This window comes from Oryza glaberrima, chromosome 11, assembly GCF_000147395.1.
Source record: "Oryza glaberrima chromosome 11, OglaRS2, whole genome shotgun sequence".
NCBI lineage: Eukaryota > Viridiplantae > Streptophyta > Magnoliopsida > Poales > Poaceae > Oryza > Oryza glaberrima.
This window is the reverse complement of record NC_068336.1, coordinates 18,759,179-18,784,791: the sequence shown is the minus strand read 5'-3', so window position 1 is coordinate 18,784,791 and position 25,613 is coordinate 18,759,179. Positions and strand designations below refer to the sequence as shown.

General features: G+C 40.1%; 1 protein-coding gene and 1 pseudogene across 1 annotated transcript; both read right to left on the bottom strand.

The window, feature by feature from the left end:
- Nucleotides 1-2,438: 2,438 nt before the first annotated feature.
- Nucleotides 2,439-6,706, bottom strand: LOC127755749 (UPF0481 protein At3g47200-like; annotated as a pseudogene).
- A 2,923-nt stretch (nucleotides 6,707-9,629) lies between these two features.
- On the bottom strand, nucleotides 9,630-22,727 carry LOC127755748 (putative UPF0481 protein At3g02645). The gene is made up of 3 exons (XM_052281409.1): nucleotides 22,596-22,727; nucleotides 11,615-12,259; nucleotides 9,630-10,328 (listed from the first exon to the last, which is right to left on the bottom strand). The coding sequence occupies exons 1-3, from the start codon at nucleotides 22,725-22,727 to the stop codon at nucleotides 9,630-9,632; spliced, it is 1,476 nt and encodes a 491-aa protein (XP_052137369.1).
- Between the last annotated feature and the right edge of the window lie 2,886 nt (nucleotides 22,728-25,613).

The following is a 25,613-nucleotide window of genomic DNA, read 5'->3' as shown; positions in this document are numbered from 1 at the left end:
CATCAAATAACCCAATCTAAAATTCACTCCTATGAAGATTTAAACTCAGGACCTTGAGGTGCTTCTCAGTAGGATAGCAAGCTTTGTTGTATTTTGTATGCGCTTGGATCGCCAGATGAAAAGCATGGTGTGCCGTTATTGCATGTAGGGTTGATTTGGAAGAGTGAGCTGTCACTACCAAAGAAAAGGTCATTGGTGCCGTTGGGAACCCCACAAAGGTCGCAGTTTTCTCAACTGACACCACCAAGGCGGCACTGACTAGAACACTCACAGGTACCGGTTTTGGAACCGGCAATTTTGAGGTATACGATTTGCAAAAAAAAATCTAGCTCTGCTCAAATTGAGCCAAACCAATGCATCAAAGCAACCCAAAAAACATCCAAAATCTACAACAATCAACAATCAACAACAACACATGGGAGTCCACGGGATCTGGCGGAGGGGAACCCGCCGCAGTCGTCCATGGGAGCCCGCTGCCGCCGCCGCCGCCGGATCTGGCGGAGGGGAGCCTGTCACCGCTGCACGTGGAGCGTTGCCGCTGCTGCTGCCTCCCCTCCCGCTAGATCTGGCGGAGGGGAGGGTGCCGCCCGCCGCTGCCACCTCTCCTCCCACCGCTGCCCGCTGCTGTAGCCGCCTCCCTCCCACCACCGTCCACTGCTACCGCCGCCTAAGAGAGAGAGAGTCGAGCGAGCGAGCAAGAGAGAGAGAAGGTGTGAGCGTGAGAGAGGAGGAGAGGGGTTGGTCCGAGTGGATAAGGACACTCCCTCACCTCCCACTCAACGTTTTATCCCCATGCGAAAAAAGAAAAAAACCGCCCGTCTCTCAGCTTGGCTCGGCTCGTTTGATAGGGTGTCAGTTTTTCTAAAATACCAGCACCAATAATGTATTATAGGTGTCGGTTTTTAATTAGCCGACACTTATCATATATTAAAGATACCCTTTTTTTTTAAAAAAAAAGGCACTATAGTATAGGTGGTGGTTCTTCTGTAGAACCGACACCTATAGTGTATTAAAGGTGTCGGTTTTATTTTTTTCAGCTTTTAAAGGATGAAAAGCACTATAGGTGCTGGTTTTAGCTGTTCCGGCACCTATAGTGCCGACTTGTATGTACCTTTATTAGCAGTGTGTACTGCTGTAGGGTTGTTCTTGCACGTTCTTGTGTGCGTGTTTTTGTTGCTCTCTTTCCTGCTCTATGCAATCTTTCTTTGCGGCAATATTTTACTTCCATTCCTCTTCGTTATGTTGGTAGGATTACCTGCCGGATTATTTTGTTCCATGCAATTATGTGAAATTGTCATGTAGAACCTGTTGCTGATGGATCCAAAGAACCTGTTCCTCATGAACCTGCGTTCGATGGATCAAGGTATTTTGCCATTGCGGCAGGGATTGCCCCTTGTGTGCTAGTGAATATATAGCGCCATAAATGTAAACACTTCCATTCGGCGATTAATTAACGTGAGAACTTAGCCTTTTATGTTGATGTTGGCGCCACCAACCCCACTGCAGCCGTCACTCGACCCCAACGCTGAGGGATGTGCAGACTATGCATCTTCCTTTATTCAGATTACATAACCCAAACAGGAACAAGTGCACACTGAAGCTCTCTGTATTGTGCTGCTGAAAGCCTGAAACTGAACCAATTTCCATGCAGATTCCAGTTCTTCAAGCTGCCATTCTCACCTAGTATATCTTCTACCACATCGCATGGAAAATTGTTGCCAATTTCATATATGTACACTCCCATAAACAACCAAATATGTTTATAGCATACACAATACATGAACCAGTACATCCAAATATGAACTAGTACTGCCCAATTCTCTGTCTTGTAAATACAAGGTCCCAGGGGCTGGCTAGGGCAGCTGGGGACGGTGGAGGCGCCGTCCTAGCTGGGGCCCCCAACGGCAGCGGCAGCACTTGGTGGCGGCGCACGGCGGCGGGGTTGGCGGCGCCCGGCGGCTAGGTGGCGCCCGGCTTGGTGGCGACGCCTGGAGACTGGTGGAGGAAATCGATCGATCCAGAGAACAGAGGAGAGGAAATCGATTCTTTTGATCTGACAATGGGCCCAGATCCAAAACAGTCCACAAAGCTTGAAAAGAATACAAATGGGATTAACAAATGAGAAATACATGAAAAACATAGATAGTGGTACCAAATAGACTAATTAGCAGTCCTAATGATATATTATAGAGGGAATGTGGATTGGGTGGTAAAAAAGTTGAGGTACGCAAATTAAATGATAAATAGTCTAAATTCTCTATAAAATATGGGTTGCTCAGAGAATGCCAAGATCATTAGTCCATAGAAAACATAGATGGGCATATTTTATTAGGAGTACAAACAAGAAAATAGGAATGCTGATATATATCCCCATATAGTACATACAGAAACACAGATGTGTGACCCGGAAGGGAAATTTGAATCAACAAACAAACAGTAACAGATAAGAGTCCAGGGGTACCAAAGTTCAGATGATCACACACCCATAATGATTCAGAGAACAAATTAACATATACATGATACAACACTTTACGGCCGGTGCAAGACGATCATGTATAAAGTATAGATGCGGCAGCAGACCTAGGGATTATTTATTGTAGAAGGGCACGACGGTGTAGATGGTCTGCATAAGAGTGGCGAGAAGCAGTATGATGGCCGCCAAGAGCGAGATGAATACCCATGGATTGCTGAAGTACGTATGCATAAGGGTCGCTCGCCACTTGTTCCACGGCTTCTTGCAGTGCGCGTTTATCTCCGTAGCACATCACGTATACAGCTGTCTGGGCTCATCACAGCTCCTTTGGTTAGGATCTTGTTTATCAGCTTTGCTACAGCCTCGTCGCTGCCTAGACCGCTCGTGATGATCCCTTTGGACCTCAGCAGTGCCACATCCTTAGCAGTGTCAATGAGATTATCCATAAAGTAGACAAACGCCATGACTTCATTTCCGGCGCCTGGGTGCAGCCGCTCAAATGCCATCAGGATGAGAAACACGCGCTCGGCATTGTCCCAGAAGAGGACCCGAGGAATACTGAGTACACCTCCTTCAAAGCTGACCCCCCCCCCTGCAAATCCCTTTCTATCACTCAACTTGAAATGAATTCCTGCCTCGTGGAGTTCTGCCGCACAAGGCATGACAAAATTTGTGGCCAACCCTCGGCGGTGCCGACGGGCACCACTGGTGCCTTTCTGGAGAGCATGGAGGGGATGGAGGCACAGGGGATTATCATCTTCCACGAGGCACAGAGGATCATTATCAACTAGCACAGTATACGTGACAGCATAGCAAAGACAACAGATCATCAAATTGTTTATCGATTCATCGTCCTGCGCGCGACCATCAATCGTCAAGCAACAAGCAAGCAAGATTATCAAACTTTTCCAATTATTGTGTGTGTATAATATATATATATGTGTGTGTGTATATATATATATATGTATATATATGTATATATATATATATATAAATGTATATGTATATATATATATGTATATATATATAGTTAAATAGCCTTTTTCTTTTAGATTAATCTATTTTTATATACTAAATTAAGGTCCTTCAAGAATCCTGATCAGCGTTCATAATTAAGCTGCCATGTGGCATGTCTCTGAAATTAGCAAAAAACCATACAGATTTTGAAAAGGAAGATGAGTATCTAATCATCGCTTTTCATTTAAATTAGTGGAACCAATAATTTTATTCATTAGCTCTATCTTAGATAACAAAATCCCCTACCCCTCCCTCTCCCCTCCATTCCACTCAAGTACCACGTATGTATGTACACTTACCCCTCCCCCAACTCTCTTTCTCTTCTCCTCTCCATATGGGTGAGCATTTGGCGTGTTCATGAGTTGGGAATTGTAATCAGAATCAGTCTGTGTGATTGATGGATGAACTTAGTGGTCTCAAATAGGAGAGTGCGACATAGGATGTCGGAAAGACATAATAGACTAGCCTTCCGGGAGGAAGCACTTTGTTGTTTATTTATGGACGGCTCGAGGAGCCAAAGTGAGGGGTTGTTGAGAATAGGAAATATGAATGGAAACAGAAACCTGATATGTGGTAATAAGCCGGCGAATGGCGAATGTAAACAAGAGAAGATTTCAAGATGACGAACTAAATCTTGATCTTTCAGCTTGAATTTTTCCAAAGCAATTCTTGGATAGATCAAAAAGAAAGTCTCCTTTAATTTACCAAAACCTTTTACATAACCCACACTCAGTGTTTTTGGGAGAATGTTTTCGATCACAAAGATTTGCGAAATAAACTAAGCCTTTTTTTAAGCTTGCATTTTTCACATTTTCCAGTGGCTTGTAGAGTACAAAAGTATTCACGCTCCGATTGTTGTTGTTTTCCTCCTCGTCTGATTGCACAAAGATTAGGGTTTCATCCCTCGATCCCAAACCATTTGCTATGATTTAGTGTTCTAGCTGCGGCCTCTTTGTGTAGTTGCTATTTGTTTTTTCTAGAGGTTGTGCACCCATGGATTACCCAATGTGGTAACACATAAAGGTATACTTTATTTTTGTTTCCATTAAGTATTGTAATAATGATTCATCTTTTGTTACCGTCGATACCAGGGTTTGCATTCTAGGATTGATATTGGTATCACGATTCCACTGTTGTCTCCTGTCACACTACCTCTCTAGTGGCGTCCCTACATCAGTATTAGAGCGGGGTGTGACATGGCAAGATATACAATTTTGTTGTTGATGTAATTTTCATTTCAAATAATTTTGAGTGCCAAACAAGTATTACATGTTTTGAAGAGGTGAAATAAAAAATAGCAACTTCAGCCTATACAACATTTCGCTGGTGGTGATGTGGTAAGAGGACAACGTGTAGTGATAGGAGGAACCTATATACCACACGCACAAATATTTTGCAAAAAAGATCGATTGTTTATTCCACTGGCGTTTAGTGATAGGAGGACCCTCCTGCCCTCCTCTACCTATGAATATAAATTTAGCTGCATGTAGAAATAGTTTTTTAGTAGCGCAATCTCTATGTGATTTTTGTTTTATATTTTTTAATAAAAACTTTTGATTCTGATCAGGTAAGCTATGGTTAATTGATAAAAAAACCGAGTGGATCAACAAAAATAATATATAGGTAAAAAAATTATATATGTATTATTAGTATGACGAAAGCCAAGGTTAACATAGTAAAAAAACAATTCAAAAAATTAAATTTTGGTTATATGACTAATCCCATATATCTATAAAGTTTATATCCACTAAGTATAGTTAATATTAATTATCTTTTCTCTCATAAAGCCACATCACCTTAATTCTTTTTAGACTTCAATTGCATCTCTTCTCCCCAAAAGCCACATCATACAACTCAATCATTTATAAATTTTGGATAATTGATCAAGGTACAAAATATATAACCACATGAAAGAAAATCATATAATAAGTAAGAAAGAAAATTTCACAAGTCATATATATTATCTTATCATGTAATTTTCCCGAAGCAATGCGTGGGGTACCCATCTAGTAAACCCATAGAGAAATCTGGCCATCCCATAAGTCACTTGAAGTTTGACATTTCATTATATAAGTCATTTTGTTGCAGATGTCTACCCACCAACTCAATTTTATTGCAAAAACCACCTTAGTGCGCACGTATTTAACCGAATCAACATGTTTTAGCCATCAATAATGGTCTTTACCAAAAATTAAATACTTTTAGAATATAGTATTACACTTTCTTTTTTGGAAATTCCACACATACAAATGTTGATCAGAGCTTAAATATTGTCACACTAATTACACTATATCCAAAAAAGTTGAATGAAACATGAATAATAAATCTAATGCAAGTACTTGGACAAGATCGATTCGGCTAGCTTAGCCTATGGTAGCTCTGTATCAGTGATAACAAGTTGATTCAATTAAGCAAGTGTGCTCTGGGGTGTTTTTTACAACAAGAGTAGGGGATGGCTATTTGCAACAAAATGACTTATGGGGTGGAATGTTAAACTTTTGACTTATGGAGTACTTTTTGCAATTTTCCGAAACCAATAAGTAGACAAGGAGAGAGTCTTTAATTATATTGTATATTTTGGTTAATCTATTTTCTAATACTGTGTTTGATATGGTTGTAATTTAGGCCATTTGTTACTAATCAAGAGTATTAAAAACTTTGCTGGTTTTGACTTAGAAAAGATGTCGAATGAAATAAAAAATGCGTGAACGAAAATTACTCGAGCTCATGAATACGTACCAAACATTCGTGGCCATATGCAACATTGATAAGTCTGCGGAGAAGGATAAGGGGTAGCTCAAACACCCTCGCCATCTCAAGCAAGAAGCAGCCATCCTTGAGCATCATCTCCACGAAGAGTGTATCTTGGTACCATATGTCTTCTAAATTTTCGTACGCCTCTTGAAGCTGCACCTTTATCTCCTCAACGGCAACGATGAACTCCTGTAGAGGCTTCCCACTCCGCTTGACTAAGTGTGCCACTGCACGCCACTTGTGCTTCTCCATCTGCAGCAGGGCAGGATCGCCGTGGTGGAAAGGTCCCAGCGATACTACCTCTGGCCTGTAGGCGTTGGGGTTTGTCATGTTCTTGATGTACTCCGGCACCCGGTAGATGGAGTGATGTGACTTTGATCCTCGCGCCATCGCTTCAGATGTGACGCCGCCAGCATCACCGCTGATGTACCTCTCGATCTCTACCACCCAGCTAGAGTTCATGGCAGAACTTTCCATTTGATTGGGCTGTTTATTGTTTATGGAACCCGGACTCAACTCAACAGGCCGTCGCCAGGCCTCTCTATGTACTGTGACTGTGTGACAGTGTGTGTGCAGCAGCAGCTTATTAGCTACTAGCATTAGCATTTAGCATGTACCACCTACCAGTCCTTGACCCAGATCGACAGTCGGCGCGGTCCAACAGTAATCTCTCATGGCAACTAGCCTTACAATTTCAGAAATACATATTGTTAAGTGCTAAGGGCCAACGTGCCCTCCCAAGTGGTGACGTACGGCAACAGAGGCCGGTTAACAAGTTACAAAAGGAAAACCACACGCCTGCAGCGCACGCTACCACACGCCAGATCTAGTGTTGCCCGTTTCCATTAAACAACGGTTGATATGGTTTGCGTTTCAAGACAAACGTCCAGAGGCCTTTGTTTGACGATGCTTGGTGAATACTCCCTCCGTTTTAAAATGTTTGACACCGTTGATTTTTTAACACATCTCCGTTCGTCTTATTAAAAAAATTTGTGAAATATGAAAAACTATATGTGTACATGAAAGTATATTTAACAATAAATCAAATGATATGAAAAAATAAATAATTACTTAAATTTTTTTAATAAGACTAATGGTCAAACACGTACTAAAAAGTCAACGGTGTCAAACATTTTGAAACGGAGGGTACCATTCGTCTTATTCAAAAAAATTTATGTAATTATTTTACATATTTCACAAATTCTTTTAATAAGACAAACGGTCAAACACGAGCTAAAAATTCAACGGTGTCAAACATTTTGAAACGGAGGGAGTATATTGTAAACAGACGTGGGAGACGGCATGAGCCGACAGCCATGGCGGTGGCTGCAACGATGACTTCAATCGAGGTGGTAGGAGGCCAAACTGCGGCAATCGTCGAGGTGATGTGGCGTCGGCGCTCGCGGGCATCAGTCGTCAAAACTGCGGCGGCAAGTGTCGCCGCCTTCCGCCATGGAGCTGACGAGAACGGCCGGTTGTCCGCTCAGCTTGAGGAACAGCCGAGAACCAACCCTGCAAGCTTCCTAGCACAAAAAACCTGAAACCTCCAGGCTTTAATCGGGGAATGGAAGGCATGATCGTTTCGTGATTGAACTACCATCCAGCTTCCTGCGAGGAATACTACCAGACTCGAGGCTGCCACTTGCACAGTACGAAATTAATCATCTTTCAGGTTTGTGCTTAATTGTCATTTGGCTTCTTCCTAATGCCATCCCTCATCAATTCGACAGGGAGAGTCCAAGGACCAAATATGACAGGATTACACATGCATCAAGTTCGATGAAATGAACTAGTATGCAGACGTATATATGGCACTTAAATTGGCCGCTACGATATATGACTTCACTTTTGTTTGGTTTATGTCACCAAAATCGCTCGCTCTCGTCTCGCTCACTAAATCCGAAAGAAAATGAACTCTGAAAAATTTCGGAATTTGAACAGTATCTGAAGAACAGAGTTTCAGCATAGCAGAGAACAAGAGTGATTGTTTTGGCGCTGCGTAGGCCCTCTTTATTTAGGCTTAGATTTATTGGCCTAGACTTTTAAGTCATCTTATTGGCTTATATGATTTATAAGCCGGTGGATTTAATGTCTTAGGTTTAGTGGTTGAGTTATACATCTACCTCACATAAGCCAAAAAAAGTTTCTCCAACCTAGTTTTTGGCTTAATAGTGTTAGAGTGGCTTATGGCTTCAAAAAAGCTAAACGGAAAAGCTGCTTATTTGTTTAGGCTTAGACTTTTCGACTTATAAGTTGGCTTATAAGCCTAAACAAAGAGGGCCGTAGCCTTACAGCTTTTCTATTTTCTCTCCTTTTATTCTTCCTCGAAACGAGGTTGCGACATGCAGTGTGGCCGTCTAAAATGCAACATCTACAACAGCCGTGCCATCCCACGACCTGGTACCTTGCCGGGCACTGAAAACTGAATTCAGTAAGCCGTTACATGCATACAGAGTCCCGAAAAGAAATTAAACGTGCAGTGCAGCTACTTGTGCAACTAGCAAAGTAAAATGCAAAGCAAAAATGTTCTGTCACACAAAGATAGTCTGTCAGTTTAGACAGGTGGAAGGTGGTACGCAAGCATAGTGTAGGTAGTCTGCAGGAGGGTGGCAACAAGGAGGATGAAGGCAACGAGACTAGGGAGGCGAACACATTTAAGTGCAGACTAATGATTTTCCGTGCTCAAGTTTGATCGTCTAGGAGGAGAAATAAAATTTCATCACAGTTGCAAAAATCACCCCATAAGTCACATGAAGTTTGCCATTTCATCATAGTTGCAAATTATGTCCTCACTTTCCTCTCTCTTTGGCTGTTCTCCTGCAGGCTGGTGCCCAGCGAAGGTTATACTGGCGGTCCCGAAGGTGGCAGCTATGAATGATAGAGAGAGAACCACCATCCTCGTCGAATTTGGGTTCTTCCTCACCTTCACCGACCCTCCATGCACCTCCCTCCTTGCTGTGCACCGTGCTCACTGGTTGGGTCATCTTCGTCATCCCCTGGTGGCTCAGGCGTAATGCTCGTCTCGTCGTGATGGCAAGAATTCATGGAGGCCCCTACAACCCACCGCCTATAATTTTTTCAATTCTATAATTACAGTTTTTCAGAATATGAACGAAAATTGGGAACTTTTCATTCGAAGAAAAGTTGAAGCTGCTAGAAGAAAATATGGTAGAAAGCATCACACTGGTGGCCTTTAGAAGTACAGTTTTTATCACCATGGGTATTTTACCGGTGGGCGCGGGCTAGAAATTTCGAAAAATTAGGAAAAAAATGAAATTAAAACTGGAAACAATTAATGAGCTAAAATTTCAGAAAAGGAAGTTAACACATATGCATATACATATCATTTTGCAATGTGTCCACGATGCAACACCGGCACTAGCTATTACTTATTCTGGTAGAAGGGCACAACAGTGTACGCTGTCTGCAAGAGGGTGGCGACCAGCAGGATGATCGCCGCAACGAGCGAGATGAACACCCACGGGTTGCTGAAGTAGGTGTGTATGAGGCTAGCCCTCCACTTGTTCCACGTCCTGTCGCGGTGCGCGTTGGCGTCCTGCAGCACGTCCCGGAGGCTGCTGTCTCTGCTCATCACCGCCCCTCTGGTCAGGACCATGTTTATCAGGTTCACCACGGCCTCGTCGCTGCCCAGCCCGCTCTTGATGATCCCTTTGGACTTGAGCAGCGCCACGTCCCCGGTGGTGTCGACGAGGTTGTCCATGAGATACACGAACTCCGTCACGTCGTTCCCGGCGCCCGGGTGGAGCCGCTCGAATGCCATCAGGTTGAGGAACACGCGCTCGGCGTTGTCGTACAGGGTCATCCGCGGGATGCTTAGCACGCCGCGTCCAAACCTGACCGCCTCTACGAATCCGTTAGGAGCGGGACTCAACTTGAAGTAGATTCCTGCCTCGTGGAGATCCGAGGCACAGGGCATGACAGAGTACTCCTTGGCCGACTCCCGGCACTGCCGACGATTACCACCCACGCTTCTCTGAACAACATCCAGAGGGTGGATCCCCTCGTTCCCCTGGAGGGGGTCCTTGACTTCCGCGACCAACGGGCCGAAAAATTCTAGCACGCGCTTGCTTATCAGTCATCTTCCTGTGACATGACGAGATCATTAGTAAAATTTCAAAATTTGTATAACCATCTATCTTGATTTATATTCATGAAATCATGAAAATGTCATTACGTACGTCAGAGAGTACGCAGCTAGGTAATATAGATTTGGACATCGAAAATACTGCTACCCACATGAATCTAGCTACTAACTAGCTAGCTAGTAGCTAGATTCAACATGTACTGCTCCGCACAGGGGTTAGTGGCTGTGCAAAACACGTTTGTTTAAGTAACATATGATAAAATATGTCAACTTAGTATCGCCAGTTGTAATTAAGTCATTGCCGTTTCTTTGTTTAATGGAAAGGGGATTAGCTTGTCTTTCTTTTTGTTGTATTTAATCCACTTGTCATTTTCAAAGCTCTTTGTGTATTAACTGAACTATCCCACGGCTAGCAAAGCGTGATATAATCTACTCCCTCTGTTCCATATTATAAATCATTTTGGCTTTTTTCCTAGTCAAACTGAGTTTAAAATTTTTCAAACAAAACAAATTATTATCAAATATATTCAATGTTAGATTTAATAAAACTAATTTAGTGTTTTAGATATTGCTAATTTTATCCAGGTGTGTCATCTAGGTCCCTAAAGTCTAATATATTTTTGGATCCCTGACATATCATGGATGTCATATAGGTCAAAACAGGCTCCAACCCGCTTCATGAGCAAACGTGTCATGCAACGGTGGTGCTTACACGTTAGTGTGATAGGCACATAGAAAAAATAAAATTTAAAAAGAGAGGAGATAATTTTTTAAAAAAAATAAGAAAAACGAGAGGAGAAAAAATATGTTCTTAATTTTGTTATATATGATTAACATATACTAGGTTCCACTGATACGTAGGCGCCACCATTCATGACATACCACATCAGTATACGGAGCAGGTTTTGGAGCCTGTTTGGACCTATATGATACTCAGGACAAATTCAGGAAAAAAAATACATTTTAAGAGTTCAAGTAACTAAACGACATATATATACTCGCACAAGTTTAGGGGCCATCCGTGCACTTTACTCTTTTGTGTATAATTTTTGTCAAACTAAACAAAGTTTAAATAGGAAAAGAAAAGTCAAAACAACCTATAATATGAAACGGAGGAAGTAGTTTTAGAAATGATTGTTTTCTGGCTCTAGTTCAGGGATAGTACTCGATCTCAATCCTAAATTCCTAATTGAATACCCCAAAGAAAATATATATGGAGAGAAATATGTAGTGCTTTGTTCTTCGACTGGGATTGTTGGGTGTACCTGAATTAGTTTTTCAGGATCCATAACATGCCAGAGCGTCTGGAGGAGGAGCAGGGGCACCTGATTCTCCAGTGTGAGCATATCGGACATAATATCACAGCGCAAGTATAGGTAGCCGTGTTTGCTGAAGATAGGTTCGTCAGGACCGTAATCGTCATAATCTACTACTTCCCCTCCACGACGGAAAGCCCTAAATGTCCTCATAATCTCCAGCAAGAAGCAGCCGTCGATGGCCATCAACTCGACGAACCGCTCTCCGTGCCACTTCTTATCTAGGTTCTCGTAAGCGCTTCGCAGCTGTTGTGCTACCTCTTTGACGGCAGCCATGAACTCCCGCAGTGGCTTCCCGCTCCGCTTGACCATGTGCGCCACCGCCCGGTGCTTGTGCGCCTCCATGCCGAGCAATGCCTTGTCGCCGTGGTGAAAGGGCCCCAATGACACCAGATGCGGCCGGTAGGCATCGGGGTTGGTCGTCTTCTTGATGTAATCCGGAACCCGGTAGATGGAGGGCCCCTTCGTCGTCTTGGATCGCCGCGCCGTCGTCGTCTTCTCAAGCAGGGCATTGGCGTTGTTTGTAGCAATCAACTTCTCTATCTCTACTGTCACCTTGCCAATCTCCTCCGCTCTAACAGCTGATTCCTCACCCTTTTTTTATTGGCTATTTACCAACAAACGTACCGTCCAATATAATTGAACCGAGCACTTGAGGTACGGTGTACGTTATGAGTGGCCAGCATGGATGTGGCATTGATGTATATATAGCGTCGTAGTGGCACCCTAGCTAGTTCCCAAGTCATGTGCAGAAATATGAAAGACGAAGACTAACGATCCATATATTAGTCTGACGACTACATTAATTGGATACTATACTACAGGTACGTTCATGGAATTTTAATTTGAGAACTCAGCTCACCTGATTTCTTAATTAGTAGCATCAGTCGGTCACTCGGTCTGGATTCTTTATTAAGTTCATGAATCCTATAATCACTCATAAGAGTATGGTGATAATTCAATTTGCAAGGACGTAGAAAAATAGTGAACAAGACTACAACAGAGCTAGTTACATAATCTATCTATCTATCTATCTATCTATCTATCTATCTATCTATCTATCTATATTAAAAGTCCATTAAACATATTATACAAACGCACTCATGCCACTATGTATACTATATTAGAAACATCTAAACCTTGATTTTCAATTAAATTGGTGAGTCCTTTATTTTAGACCAATGGATTAAATCTATTATATTATTAAAACAGTTTTGAAAGGAGGCACCACGTTCGCTGTGGTGGCTAGAAATTCTCACATTAATCGGAGAAAAAGAAAAAAAAAAGAAAAGGAGAGTCCAAGTAGAAATACAATATAAAAATAGCTAAAATTCGGAATTAAAAATAAGCAATATTAAAAGAAGTTTCCATATAAGTACCCAATACGAGAATAATCAAAATTCAAAATAAAAATAAAATAAAATCCGAAATTAGAAAAAGAAAAGGATAATCCAAGTAGGAATACAATTTTAAAATAGCTGAAATTCGGAATTAAAAATAAGCAATATTAAAAGAAGAGTCCATATAATAACCCAATACGAGATTAATCAAAATTCAGAATAAAAATAAAGTAAAATCTAAAATTAGAAAACAAAATGAGAGTTCAAGTAGAAATACAATTTAAAAATAGCTGAAATTTGGAATTAAAATAAGCAATATTGAAAGAAGTTTTCATACAAGAACCCAATACGAGATTAATCAAAATTCGAAATAAAAATAAAATAAAATCTAAAATTAGAAAAATAAAAGGATAGTCCAAGTAGGAATACAATTTTAAAATAGCTGAAATTCGGAATTAAAAATAAAAAATATTAAAAGAAGAGTCCATATAAGAACCCAATACAAGATTAATTAAAATTGGGAATAAAAATAAAAATAAAGTCCAAAATTAGAAAAAAATAAAAGAAGAGTTTAAGTAGGAATACAATTTAAAATTAGCTAAAATTCGAAATTGAAAATAAGCAATATTGAAAGAAGAATTCATATAAGAATCCAATACGAGATTAATTAAAATTCAGAATAAAAAATAAAATAATATCCAAAATTAGAAAAATTAAAAGAGAGTTTAAGTAGGAATAAAATTTTGAAACAACTGAAATTAAAAATAAAAAATAAAAATATTAAAAGAACACAATACGGTATTAATTAAAATTTGGAAAAAAATTCTGAAATTATAAAAAGAAATATAAGATTTCAATTAGGAATATAATTTATAAATAACTAAAATTTGTGATAAAAATAATGACTATTGAGAGAAAAGACCATCTAATACACATGACTAGATAAATTAAGTAACAGGCTTATAAAGGAGTAGAGTGGTGGCGGTTGATACGACATATAAAAACTGTTAATAAAACACCAAATAGAATCCTAATGACAACTAAAAGGAGGGACGACAGGCAGGCTGTGAAACAAACAAGCAAGGCAGTTGCCGGGACTTCTAGAAAGTTAAAAAAAACCATTGATAATCAATGACAATAAAAAGAAGAAGGAGCGGGCGGGGTGTATAGGAGTATAGTTGCAGAGCCGCCGATGCTTGACGGGTCTTCTAGAAAATAAAAAATGAATTTCAACGATAGTTATGTTTGATTTTTAGAATCACAATGACAATAAAGAGTAGGCGGCAAACGGGCCATAGAGGAGCATAGTGATATCGTTTGATGGGACTTCTAAAAATTATAAAAAATGGAACCCAACAAGACAATAAATTCTAAAAACTACAAGGTCTAATTTTTAAAGGTTCGGAACTTCTAAAAAAGTAAAAAAAACCAATGATAATCATGTTCGATTTTAAAATCTCAATGGCAATAAAGAAGGGAGGGAGCGGGCGAGCCGTAGTGGAGTACAATGGCAAAGCCGCTGACGGTTTGGCGAAACTTCTTGAAAAGTAGGAAGTAAAAATGAACCCAAACGATAATTATGTTCGAATTTTAAATCTCAATGACAATAAAGAGAAGAGACAGTGGACGGGCCGTAGAGGAGTATAATGGCAATATTTGACGAGACATCTAGAAATTATAAAAACGAAACCCAACGTGACTATAAACTTTAAAAAATATAAGATTTAATTTTTAAAGGTTCCAAGAAGAATGAATAGAATAGCGGTAGATCTAGCAAGTAAATAAAGAAGGAGATGACATAAGAGGTAGTAGCTGGTGTGACTTTTAAAAACTATATAATTAGAAACACAGGGATGATAAGGTTTGGACTTTCGAAGTCTTAAGACAACGAGATAGCTATTTAATAAATTTTAAGTAAAATCATAGTAAAAAATATATGTTTTGTTTAGGTGCTAGCCGCGCAATTGCGCGGGCCACCCAGCTAGTTAGATTAAAAACATAATTTAGTCCCTCCCTCTCCTCTCCCTCACATGTATGCGCACCTCGCACATTCGTACACATGTACTGTATGTACCCGAATTTTCTATTGACGCTCCTAAACCGTCACGGGGCGTTCTAATAGATTAGCCCTTAATTTTTAATTAAAGTGGTGTGTCTATTATTATTATTATTTTAGACCATTAGATTTGGATTAAAAACAGAATTTAATACATCCCTCTCCTGTCCCTCACGTGTACCAACTCCTCTTTCTCCTCCCCATTCAACCCTTTTAATTTTTTACTTGAGATACCGCCACAATATATTTATAGGGAGTACCTATATTTATGTCACCATATTTTTTTATGAAAATATAGTAAACATGTATTTGCATTTTTAAGTTCCTAAATTACAAATATAATTTTATTGTATTTACAATGTAAGTCTCAAATTACATATGTAAGTCCCTAAATTATAGATGTAATTTTAGTATATTTATAATGTAATTCAACATTACAACCGTTGTGGACATAATAGGAAAATGATGGACACATAATAGGAGAAGAAAAAACGAATTTATTATCAATTGTAGCTTGATCACATAATAGGAGTCCACGAAGTGCTAACGAGAATAGAGGCGTTGGAGTTTGATCAGGTGTCCCGGTTTTTTGTGCTTTTGGATAGCTTTGATCTCACGCCAAAAAGGCTGATTGTAGTCAGGCCCAAACTATGTTGCCACACGTTTAGTAAAACCATATTTATATTACCTTCAGTTTTTATACTATTATTGACTTTTGATCATATGTTCTATCGTTCGTTTGACTAAAAGAAAATACATAATTAACTAAAAAAAGTTGTTGTGATTCTACATTGATGAATTATGTTGGCTATATTTAAGTACATAATACAATGTGGCAGGTGACGTTTGACATGTAATTATTAATTCCATAACAACTTCTTTAAAGAATCCCATCATATTTTGGTGGTTGCAAATATTAATTAACAAATATAAAACACTAATTAGAATCTACATATGTAAAAATACAAACAACGTAATTTAATTGTGTTATTTATTCAAGTTGATCTACTCTAAATTTTAATTCGTATGAGATTAAGATTCTGAAATTTGGAATTTTTTGAAACTATTTGGTTTGTACTTCAACCATGATAAGCCTACATGATACATATATATGAAAGAAAAATCAACAAAAATATTTTCAGCTGGTAAAATCTATTATCATTTTTCACATTTTTAATATTTGTTTAAATGATATAAAAAATCAGAATATAATTCAAAATAACACATTTCTTTCAGAAGTCGGAATATAGTTAATATGGGTCTTTAACTGTAAATTAGTTATAATAAACCAATGACGTCAGCTGATAAAAAGTAGCTATTTATTCTAAAAGATTATCATAAACTATGGTTTCTCACTAATATAGCATGAAAATAGTGATAATTATGGCGAGTGGATAGACATTGTAAGCATCATACGTATGATAATATAATCTCATTGTACTTAATTCAAGCCCGGTGTAGCCTAGCTAAACAAAATATTTATAGAGAGGTTGGCTTCAAGTACATACTCTCTCCGTTCCACAGAAAATGAATCTAGGATTGGATGTGACACATCATAGTACAATGAATTTGGACAAAGGTATGTCCAGATTCGTAGTATTAGGATATGTCACATCCAGTACTATGTTGGTTTTTTATGTGTCACATCCACATGTGGAAAAGAATCATGCGTGCCTCAACCACTGCATCTTGTACATGAAAGAGTACACTTCGTTGGACAAATGCCGAACATGCGATGCTAGCCGGTATAAATCAGCTAACAACATTTCCTCATATGTTGATTTTGTCAAGAAAAAAGAGGATGACACATTCTCAAGAAATAATAGAAAAATCCCTAGTTGGTGAAGTGGTACTTTCATGTGAAAGATCGCATCAAACGTTTGTACTCAAACCCTCAAGATATAGAACTAATACGTTGGCATCAAGAAGAGCGCAAGAAAGATGGGATGCTCTGACATCCAGCAGATGCTCGTCAATGGAAAGCCTTTGATGCAAAGTACCCAGAATTTGCTAAAGACCCACAAAACATTAGATTGGCTCTGAGTACGAATGGAATGAACCCATTTGGAGACATGAGTAACTCACATAGCACATGCCAGTGCTTCTTAACCATGTACAATGTTTTTACCTGGCTTTGTCAGAAGCGAAAGTACGTTCTACTTTGTGTCTTGATATGAGGCCCTCAGCAGCCTGGTATTGATATTGATCTATTTCATGAGCCATTGATGAAAAATATGGAAGATTTATGGAGTGCTGGGATAAATGTGTGGGACGAGTACCTAAGACAATACTCCATGGTGAAGGCCATCATTTTTGTTACCATTAACAATTACCCAGCCATGTTTTCAATTTCTGGGCAGATTAAAGGGAAAACATGAAATGTGATCTACTTCAATGGAACGTACTACAGGTACCTCCCAGGTTCGAACATGCTTGTGTACATGTGGCACCAATGTTTCTTACGCACAGATCACAAGTACCGCAAGATGACATCAAAATTCAACCGTACCGAAGAGAATGATCCTCCACCAAAACCTACAACCGAGGAGAAAATATGTGCGATGACAGAGAAAATACAGTGCGTGTTCGGAAAATGCCCTAAGAAATGTTCAAAGGGAACAATGCATAAGAAACCAGATGATGAGTTGCCTCCCCCATTCAAGAAGCATTTGATTTTCGTTAAGTACCTGCCATACTGGAAAGATCTGAAGAGTCACCATGCCATAGATGTCATGCATATAGAAAAGAATGTGTTCGACAACACCATCGGAACATTGTTGGACGTACCAAGCAAGACAAAGGATAGTCTACAATCATGGGCCGACCTAGGAGAAATGGGAATTAGGGAAGAGCTATATCCGACAGAAGGAAAGAAGAATGGAAATGTATATCTTCCTCTAGCCTGTTTCACACTAATACTTGAGGAGAAGAAGGCAATTTGCAAGTCCCTTCGCGATGTTAAAGTGCCTATAGGTTTATCATCGAACATTAGGCTACTAGTCTCCATAAAAAAATTTATCGGTATCCGGTTATAATTCACATGACTGTCATGTCATACTCGCCGTGTTTCTCACCATTTCTATAAGGGCCATTAAACCAGAGCATGTAAACTCATAAGTCTCCAAGAAAACTCGTAGCAGCTACAGGATAAGACGCTTGAAGAAATAGCTGAATATAAGAAGGGCTTGCACAAGGCCAAGTTGCTTAATGTGTCACAATATATATGACGAGTGTTCCTGAAATTTCAAAATAAAAGAGTTACAATGGCCGCATATAACTTCAAGTTCGACAGAACTCTATATATATGTATTATTTGATCAGTGACTACTGAACTGTCATTGTAGGGTAGCTATCATTACATTTGCTTCCTACTCTACCCAAAGGACAGGACCGATGTAGTCCTGGACCCCCTCGATTATCCTCACAACTCATGCATGTGTACAGTTCGTTAAGTGTTCATGATTATTAAATTTCATTCAGTAATATGACTACAGTGCCTACAACTACTACAATGTAAAAGGCGGGAAACGATTGCGAACGAGAGAGAGGTTGCTAATGCGTACATACTGGCCGGTAATAAATTACTAAACATACTCTCCGCACAGACTTAATTATTTAAATTCTTTAAGCTGCATGTCTAGCTAATTCCTTCTATGTGTATCAGTGTATGCCATAATGAATTGTCCCAAGCACCCTAGAGGCATAATGACTGTGGATATTACACATGTGAGTTCCTCAGAGTTAATGGGATGTACAGTAGTAACCAAGAGGATACAAGACTCTCAACTCAAAATATAAAGTTCAATGAAGGAATGCACGTATATTTGATATTGTAATATATTATCCTCTGTCACTGCATTCACCGCGAGTGCTGCATGAATAAGGACTTTTCTTCGACCCTGAAAGCTTCCTAGAGACGAACGAAGAATACAAGTCTCTTCGGAATTGGATCCGCGTGATTGTGTATTGAACAATTAAATTAAAAATGACGTGCTTTTGTGTAATTATGTATATATAAGACCGTTTCACTGATGATGCAATATATGATGATTATATCTGCATTATATGTTTGTTACCGGCTAAATGTCTTTATGGACTAATATATTATTTAGTTGCAACATTATTGATTAAAAAATAATATTAAAAAATTTGGAGGGAAAATTTATATTTTAGCACGAACATTTTTTCCAGCGGCATATGCTCCATTTTCCCAAGCGGTTTGTTGGGGCTCTCTTGCCTGGAAAACATTTTTCAAAGGCGGACTGATTAAGAGGTCCGCCTACGAAGAGCAGTCGGCCGCCTGTGAAGATCGCCCGATTTTCGCAGGCCTTTGCCAATAGGCAGAACGGGCGTCCGCCTAAAAAATGCCTTTTGGCCGCTGCAAAGATGACTTTCTTAGTAGTGATATATATTTGCTACTTTTAAAGAACAGGTAAATTAAACTGTGATATGAACAATAAAAATATATACTCACGTTTCAGGAAAACACATAATGGCATGATGTCAGACAAAGTCCTAATTTAATTTAATATATGGTTTAGATAAATAATGTTAAAAGGTACTTCATTTCGAAATTACCAAACATACATATTCAAAATAATAAAATATTGTTGTATAATTTTATACAACATTAATATCGATGCCCGCGCCAGCACGTGGACTAACATCCTAGTTAATTAAACTGTTATTAATTCTGGCGTCCATATACACATAGCGCCATATATAGCTGCACCCCATATATATATAACACACCGAGCTGCAATATTAATTAGAAGAGATGCACGCTTACACGGAATACATGTGCACGCGCAGAGTAAAATCTATAAATATCTGAAGACCAACGATCTAATTAAATAAGTCTGAAGTTTGCATTCAATAAAATAGCTGCTTAGATTCTACTTCTAGAACGAGCACATGGTTTACTAGCATGTGATACAGATATAACAGTCTTGATCGATCCGATCAATGAGTACAACTATAAATTAAAGATCCTGACAGGATTCGGAAAAGCGTTCAAAATGGAAAACAAATTAAATTATCCACTGGTTTCGCATTTCTCCTTTCTGTTGTTGCATAGCTGCTCACGCGCGCCCATCTAATTAATTAATTAATTAATTAAACTGTTGCAAATCAGACTAGCATTTGTAGCTCTCACTCTTGTAAGGTAAATAGGGCATCGTTAGGCTGAGTTCAGTATTGTAGGTTACCAACTCTTACTCGCTCGTTTTTCACGCGCACGCTTTAGAAACGGTTAAGTGATGTGTCTTTTTTTTAAAAAAAAATCTATGCGACTGTTGATTTAAAAATCATACTAATTCATTCAGAAATTTTTTAAGCTAATATATACTTAATTAATCTTGTGTAGATGAGTTGCTCCGTTTTACGTGTAAGGGGATTAGTTTTAAACAACAATCTTACGAACACAGCCTTAGTTGAAATGTGAGCATATGCATGCATAACCACTCTCGGCAAATACATATACACTAGTACAGATCTGGACATCCTTCACTAGCCATCCGTGTTGGCCTAATGGGATTCGTTTGGGATGACACATCTCTAACAGTTTAAAAGGTATACCGTTTAAGATATAACTCTTGTAAACCAACGCGTCTATTAGCGGATCACCGGATCCGTTCCCTCTCCCTCCCACAACAGTAGAGGCGTGAGATGATGTAGAACACCCGCGCCTATCCTTTTGCCCTCAAGAACATAGCAGAAATAGACAATAAATACAGATATAGGGAGTAGCTCTCTCTTCGTTATAGATCTCATGTGGAGTATAAGCCAACCATAGATGTCACACCCTGCCCCTGTATATGTAGGGGTCTTAGGAGGAGATAGGTCTTATCTCTACTCCGGTTCGGATTGGTCCACAAGAAAGGATCTTATCTCCCCGGTAGATAATATTCCGTAACACTTCCCCTTGGACCTATCCTTGACCAACTCATGCCTCGTCAAAATTTCTACCAAAACCCAGTGGGAAAAAGGCTAGAAGAAAGAGTACATAGTTACTGCTCATGCATTGCACGTTGTTGCCTCATTAAAAACCTTATGTGAGGAACAACGGCTCCACTCACTAAGGGAAAAAGAGTACAACACTATGGACTAACCTGTCCATATTGTGGGTTATATTCTAGAGTGCTCTCCCCCAGAACTTGGCAAACCTCAAGTCTTCTCCATCACAATTATCTAGACAAGCTTCCGAGAACTAATAGTTAGTAGAGACTAGGTGATCAATCCGCTAGATTATCACTCAACTCGATCGAATTGCTACTCACCTCACCTCTGTCGCACCCAAAGATTGGACAACCCGAATCACCGGCTATCTGTGCATTTAACCTCTGTCCAGACATCAACCAGATTACACAGATGATAATTTGATACAGTTCCACGTTTTACAAAAATATAAAATAAACTCGGAAAAGCAGCGAAAAAACTAAAGACCAACTAAACTTAATCTTCTCAGCAAAGCGAAGCTTCCTCGATAATCCACAGGCAAAACCTCGACGTCTGGCACAAGCCTAATCTTCACAGAACTCACCATCCGACAAATTCTCTGCTTCTGGGGGATTGGGAAAAATAAAGCAAGACTGAGTAGTACAACCACCGTACTCAACAAGTTATACCAATGGGAAAGTATGATACAAGAATAATCAAAGGATTGGCTCATAGGATATTTGCAGTAAAAAAGTGATCAGTCGGCTTTGCTTCGTGGCAACAGGGACGCCGGACGCGGACTCGGCTCCCAACAAAAGAACCTTTTTTCGGCTTATTCTTCTTGCACCACATCATCGCCATGCGCACCGCAGCAGACAGGAGGAGCTAGGAAGCCAGGAGAAGAACCTAGCCGCCGGGATTCCGGTGTTTTCTTTGCCTGCCTTAGTGGACGTACGACATGGCCGGACAGCCGCTTCTGTCACCTGTGAATGCAGATGACGCAGTCGCCGGGGATCGTGGAGCTCATGAGGAGCAAAAAAACACATGTACTCTCGCCTTGTTATTTGATAGTCATGTTTCTCCGTATTGGTTGATCTGTGACTGTGACCATATATATGCTATAGATTGCACAGGACTTCAAGACGATGACCATGGTTGTGAATGAAGAAGTTGCACAAGCTTTGGTCGTTCCTCAAGTTGGGATGGGTTTCAATTTTATTTCCATCTACTATGTTGCACTATGTTCTTCCACTGTACTGTTTTACTAAATTGCACTATATTTTACTTCCATTTGCAGTGTGTTACACTTCTGATCAGCTATATAGTTTAAGAATGATTGGCTTCTAGACATTATATACCAAATTTGACCTTCAAGATTTCAGATTACACAGTTTTCCAGTTTTCGTTTTTGAAAGGAACCATATGAACAATCACAATCTTTTTTACACATTAATCCATCACATTCTAGATTTCAAAACACCAAAGATGCCATATACTGTATAATTCATAAACTATTGTCATTGCTGGAAGCCTGGAACTACCTACATGAGCAGCAGATGCTTTGCACATTAATAATGCTTCTCAGGATGCAGTAAACCATCTGAATATCCCCAATTTGGCATTGGCTTCTGGCGGCGCGTTGCAGTGCAAATCCTGGTGCTTCCATCGCCTTCTGCTCGTCCTTGCCAACCCAGCCGCTGCAGCCTTCACCAAAGGGCCCGGTGCCCATGGCCAGGAGGGAGGCGGAGGGGAACACGCCTCGTGCTCGCCGTGCTCGCCTTAGCTGAAGCGACCACTACTACACTAACGATTTTTCTGTACGGCCAAAACTCATTTTGCATGCGGTTGTTTCCCCCATCTAGAACGAAGCATCTGCGAAAATCGATTTTCGCGTAAGCCGCCCGCACGGGAAAATAAAAAATCGAAAAAAAAAATCAAAACCAAAACCCTAACCCTAATCCAGCCGCCGCCCACTCCCGTCGCCGGCGGTCTCCCAGAGGCCGGATCCACCGCTCGCACTAGTCGCCGACATTGGATCCGCCGCCCACTCTCGTCGCCGACGCCGGCTGAAGACCCCCCGTCGGCGCCGCCGCTCCCGGCATCCGCGCCACTCGCCGCCGACGGAAGGAAGGAAGGGGAGGGGAGGGAAGCCGGATCCCGCGCGGGGGTAGGACGGCCGGCCAGCAGATCCGTGCAGGGATGACCGCTGCTGCCGGATCCGTGCGGGGACGGCCGCCACCAGCCTGATCCTGCGCCTCCACCGCCGCCGCGTGCAGGAGGCCGCCGTCGATATCGCTGGCCTCCTCGTTGTCGGCGCCCGCCTCCCGCCGGCCTTGTCGTCGTCGGCGTCCACCTCCCACTGGCCTCCCGTCGGCGCCGCTATGTTCACCGGTACCCTCCCCGTCGCTGGCGTGCACGATGGGAAGGGGAGGAGGGGAGGAGTTAAGTCAGGGAGGAGGTGGGAAGCCGGTGGTTGAGGGAGATAAGGTAGAGAGAGAAGGGAGTGGTTGAGGGAGAATAAAAGGGAGGAAAAAGGAAGAGAGACGATGTGAAAAATTTGAAGTGGGTGGGAGGGAAAGGAGGAAGGTAGTTTCTTGTGCGGTCCACGTAAAAAGCCCGCACGTGAAAATCGATTTTTCCGTGCAGTCCTCTTAAGTCGACCATACGGGATAATGAGGATTATCCCGTGCGGTCGGATTAATACGCCTGCACGGGAAAATGCAGGCGACAACTTGGCGCCAGTCCCCCTATTTTTCCGTGCGGTTTTACTTACGCACCGAATGGAAACAAAAAGGGTAGCGTCTAGAAAAATCTATCCTGTAGTAGTGGACGGGACCCATGGCTAGGAGGAATGTTGGGGTGGGGGGGGGGAGAGGCAGAGGTGGCCACATCAGTTGTTGGACGGAGGGGATTATGGGCTAGCTGACAGCGTCGAGGAGAGGTAACCCAAATAGATGGAGGTGAGATGGGGAAGGAACCGGTGATCGTAGCGGCAGAAAGAAAAGGACGTGAGCGAACCGCTGAGCAATCAAGCTCGGCTCGATGCGGGAGTTGATGCTAGCGAGCAGACCTGAGCCTTTTCTCTTGGTGCGGGATGGAGCTGTGCGGGCCGGGGGCACTGTCAGATCGCTCGCTCATCCACGTGTCGCCCATCTAAGTTAGGTATGCATGGCATGGGTTTGCAGCCAGTCTGCACAAATTTTTTTTCCATACTTGGAGCTAGTTTTCTTATAATAAATTTAATTTTGCAGGCAATCCATATATAAATTTTGCAAAGTATCATTTGTTAAATTATTTTGTGTTAAAGATGTAAACTATAAATTTGCTAACTTACTTATATATCACTTAGACATCTTTCTCTGTTTACCGTTCATAATCAATATGCACGTCCTTGAATGTATTATGACAAAAAAATGTCATTGAATTACTCTATTTTTTTTAATAAAACAAAGAAGCCGTACATTTAAGATGCTTTTTAATTTTTGTGTATGTAAATGATAGTAATATATATACTCCCTCCATTTCAAAATGTATAATGTCATTGATTTTCCGCATAACATTTGACTATTAATTTGCTAGATAACACTTTCAGCTCAATTGGATAGAGAAATTCTTTAAAAAAACAAGAATGTCCCTAGGGCCAAAAGCTTTTGAGCTGAGACTGGAACGAAGATGGAATATAATATATACTAGTGATGTACTTGGGGTGATGGCAAATTTAAAGTTGCATAATTTCTAAATTTTTACTCTAACATTATGTTTGAAGCATTTGGTCTCAGGGGCATTCTCGTCTTTCTTAAAAATTTATCAATCCAATTGAGTCGAAAGTGCCCTCTACTAAATTACCATTTTTTAAATTTACTCTTTTTTAAATGTCTTTCAGCCGTGACATGTTTTTACGATGTCTATCACCAAATTACACAAAATTTGGATGTCCTATAGCAAAATTTGCCCTTTTTTTTCTAGATTATGATAAAAGCAAGGTTTCAAGGTTTTATACTTCCACCATTCCGAAATATAGGAAATTCAAGATTATTTAGCAAGGATTAAGAAAAATAATCCTTAATTAGTAGTGGAATAGTGCTAGAAATCTTTATATTACTAAATTAATGTGGATAGTGCTAGAAATTTAATTGATGTGGAATGAAATTTAATTGAAAAATAATTGTCGTGACAATTAGTAGTGTGAATAGTGCTAGAAATCTTTATATTACTAAACAAGATTTGAAATCTAAAAATCTTTATATAAATTTTCAAATGGATGGATCGGAGTAGTTACCAAGCATCCTACTTACTGTGACAATATAATAGTATAATATAAAATGTTTAATACTCCCTCCGTTTCAAAATATTTGACACCGTTGACTTTTTAGTGCGTGTTTGACCATTCGTCTTATTCAAAAAATTTAATTATTTATTTATTCTTTTCATATCATTTGATTCATTGTTAAATATATTTTCATGTACACATATAGTTTTACATATTTCACAAAATTTTTTGAATAAGACGAACGGTCAAACATGTGCTAAAAAGTCAACGGTGTCAAATATTTTGAAATGGAGGAGTAGTAAAAAAGAATAATCATAGTTTAAATATTGTGTGGGTATATATACA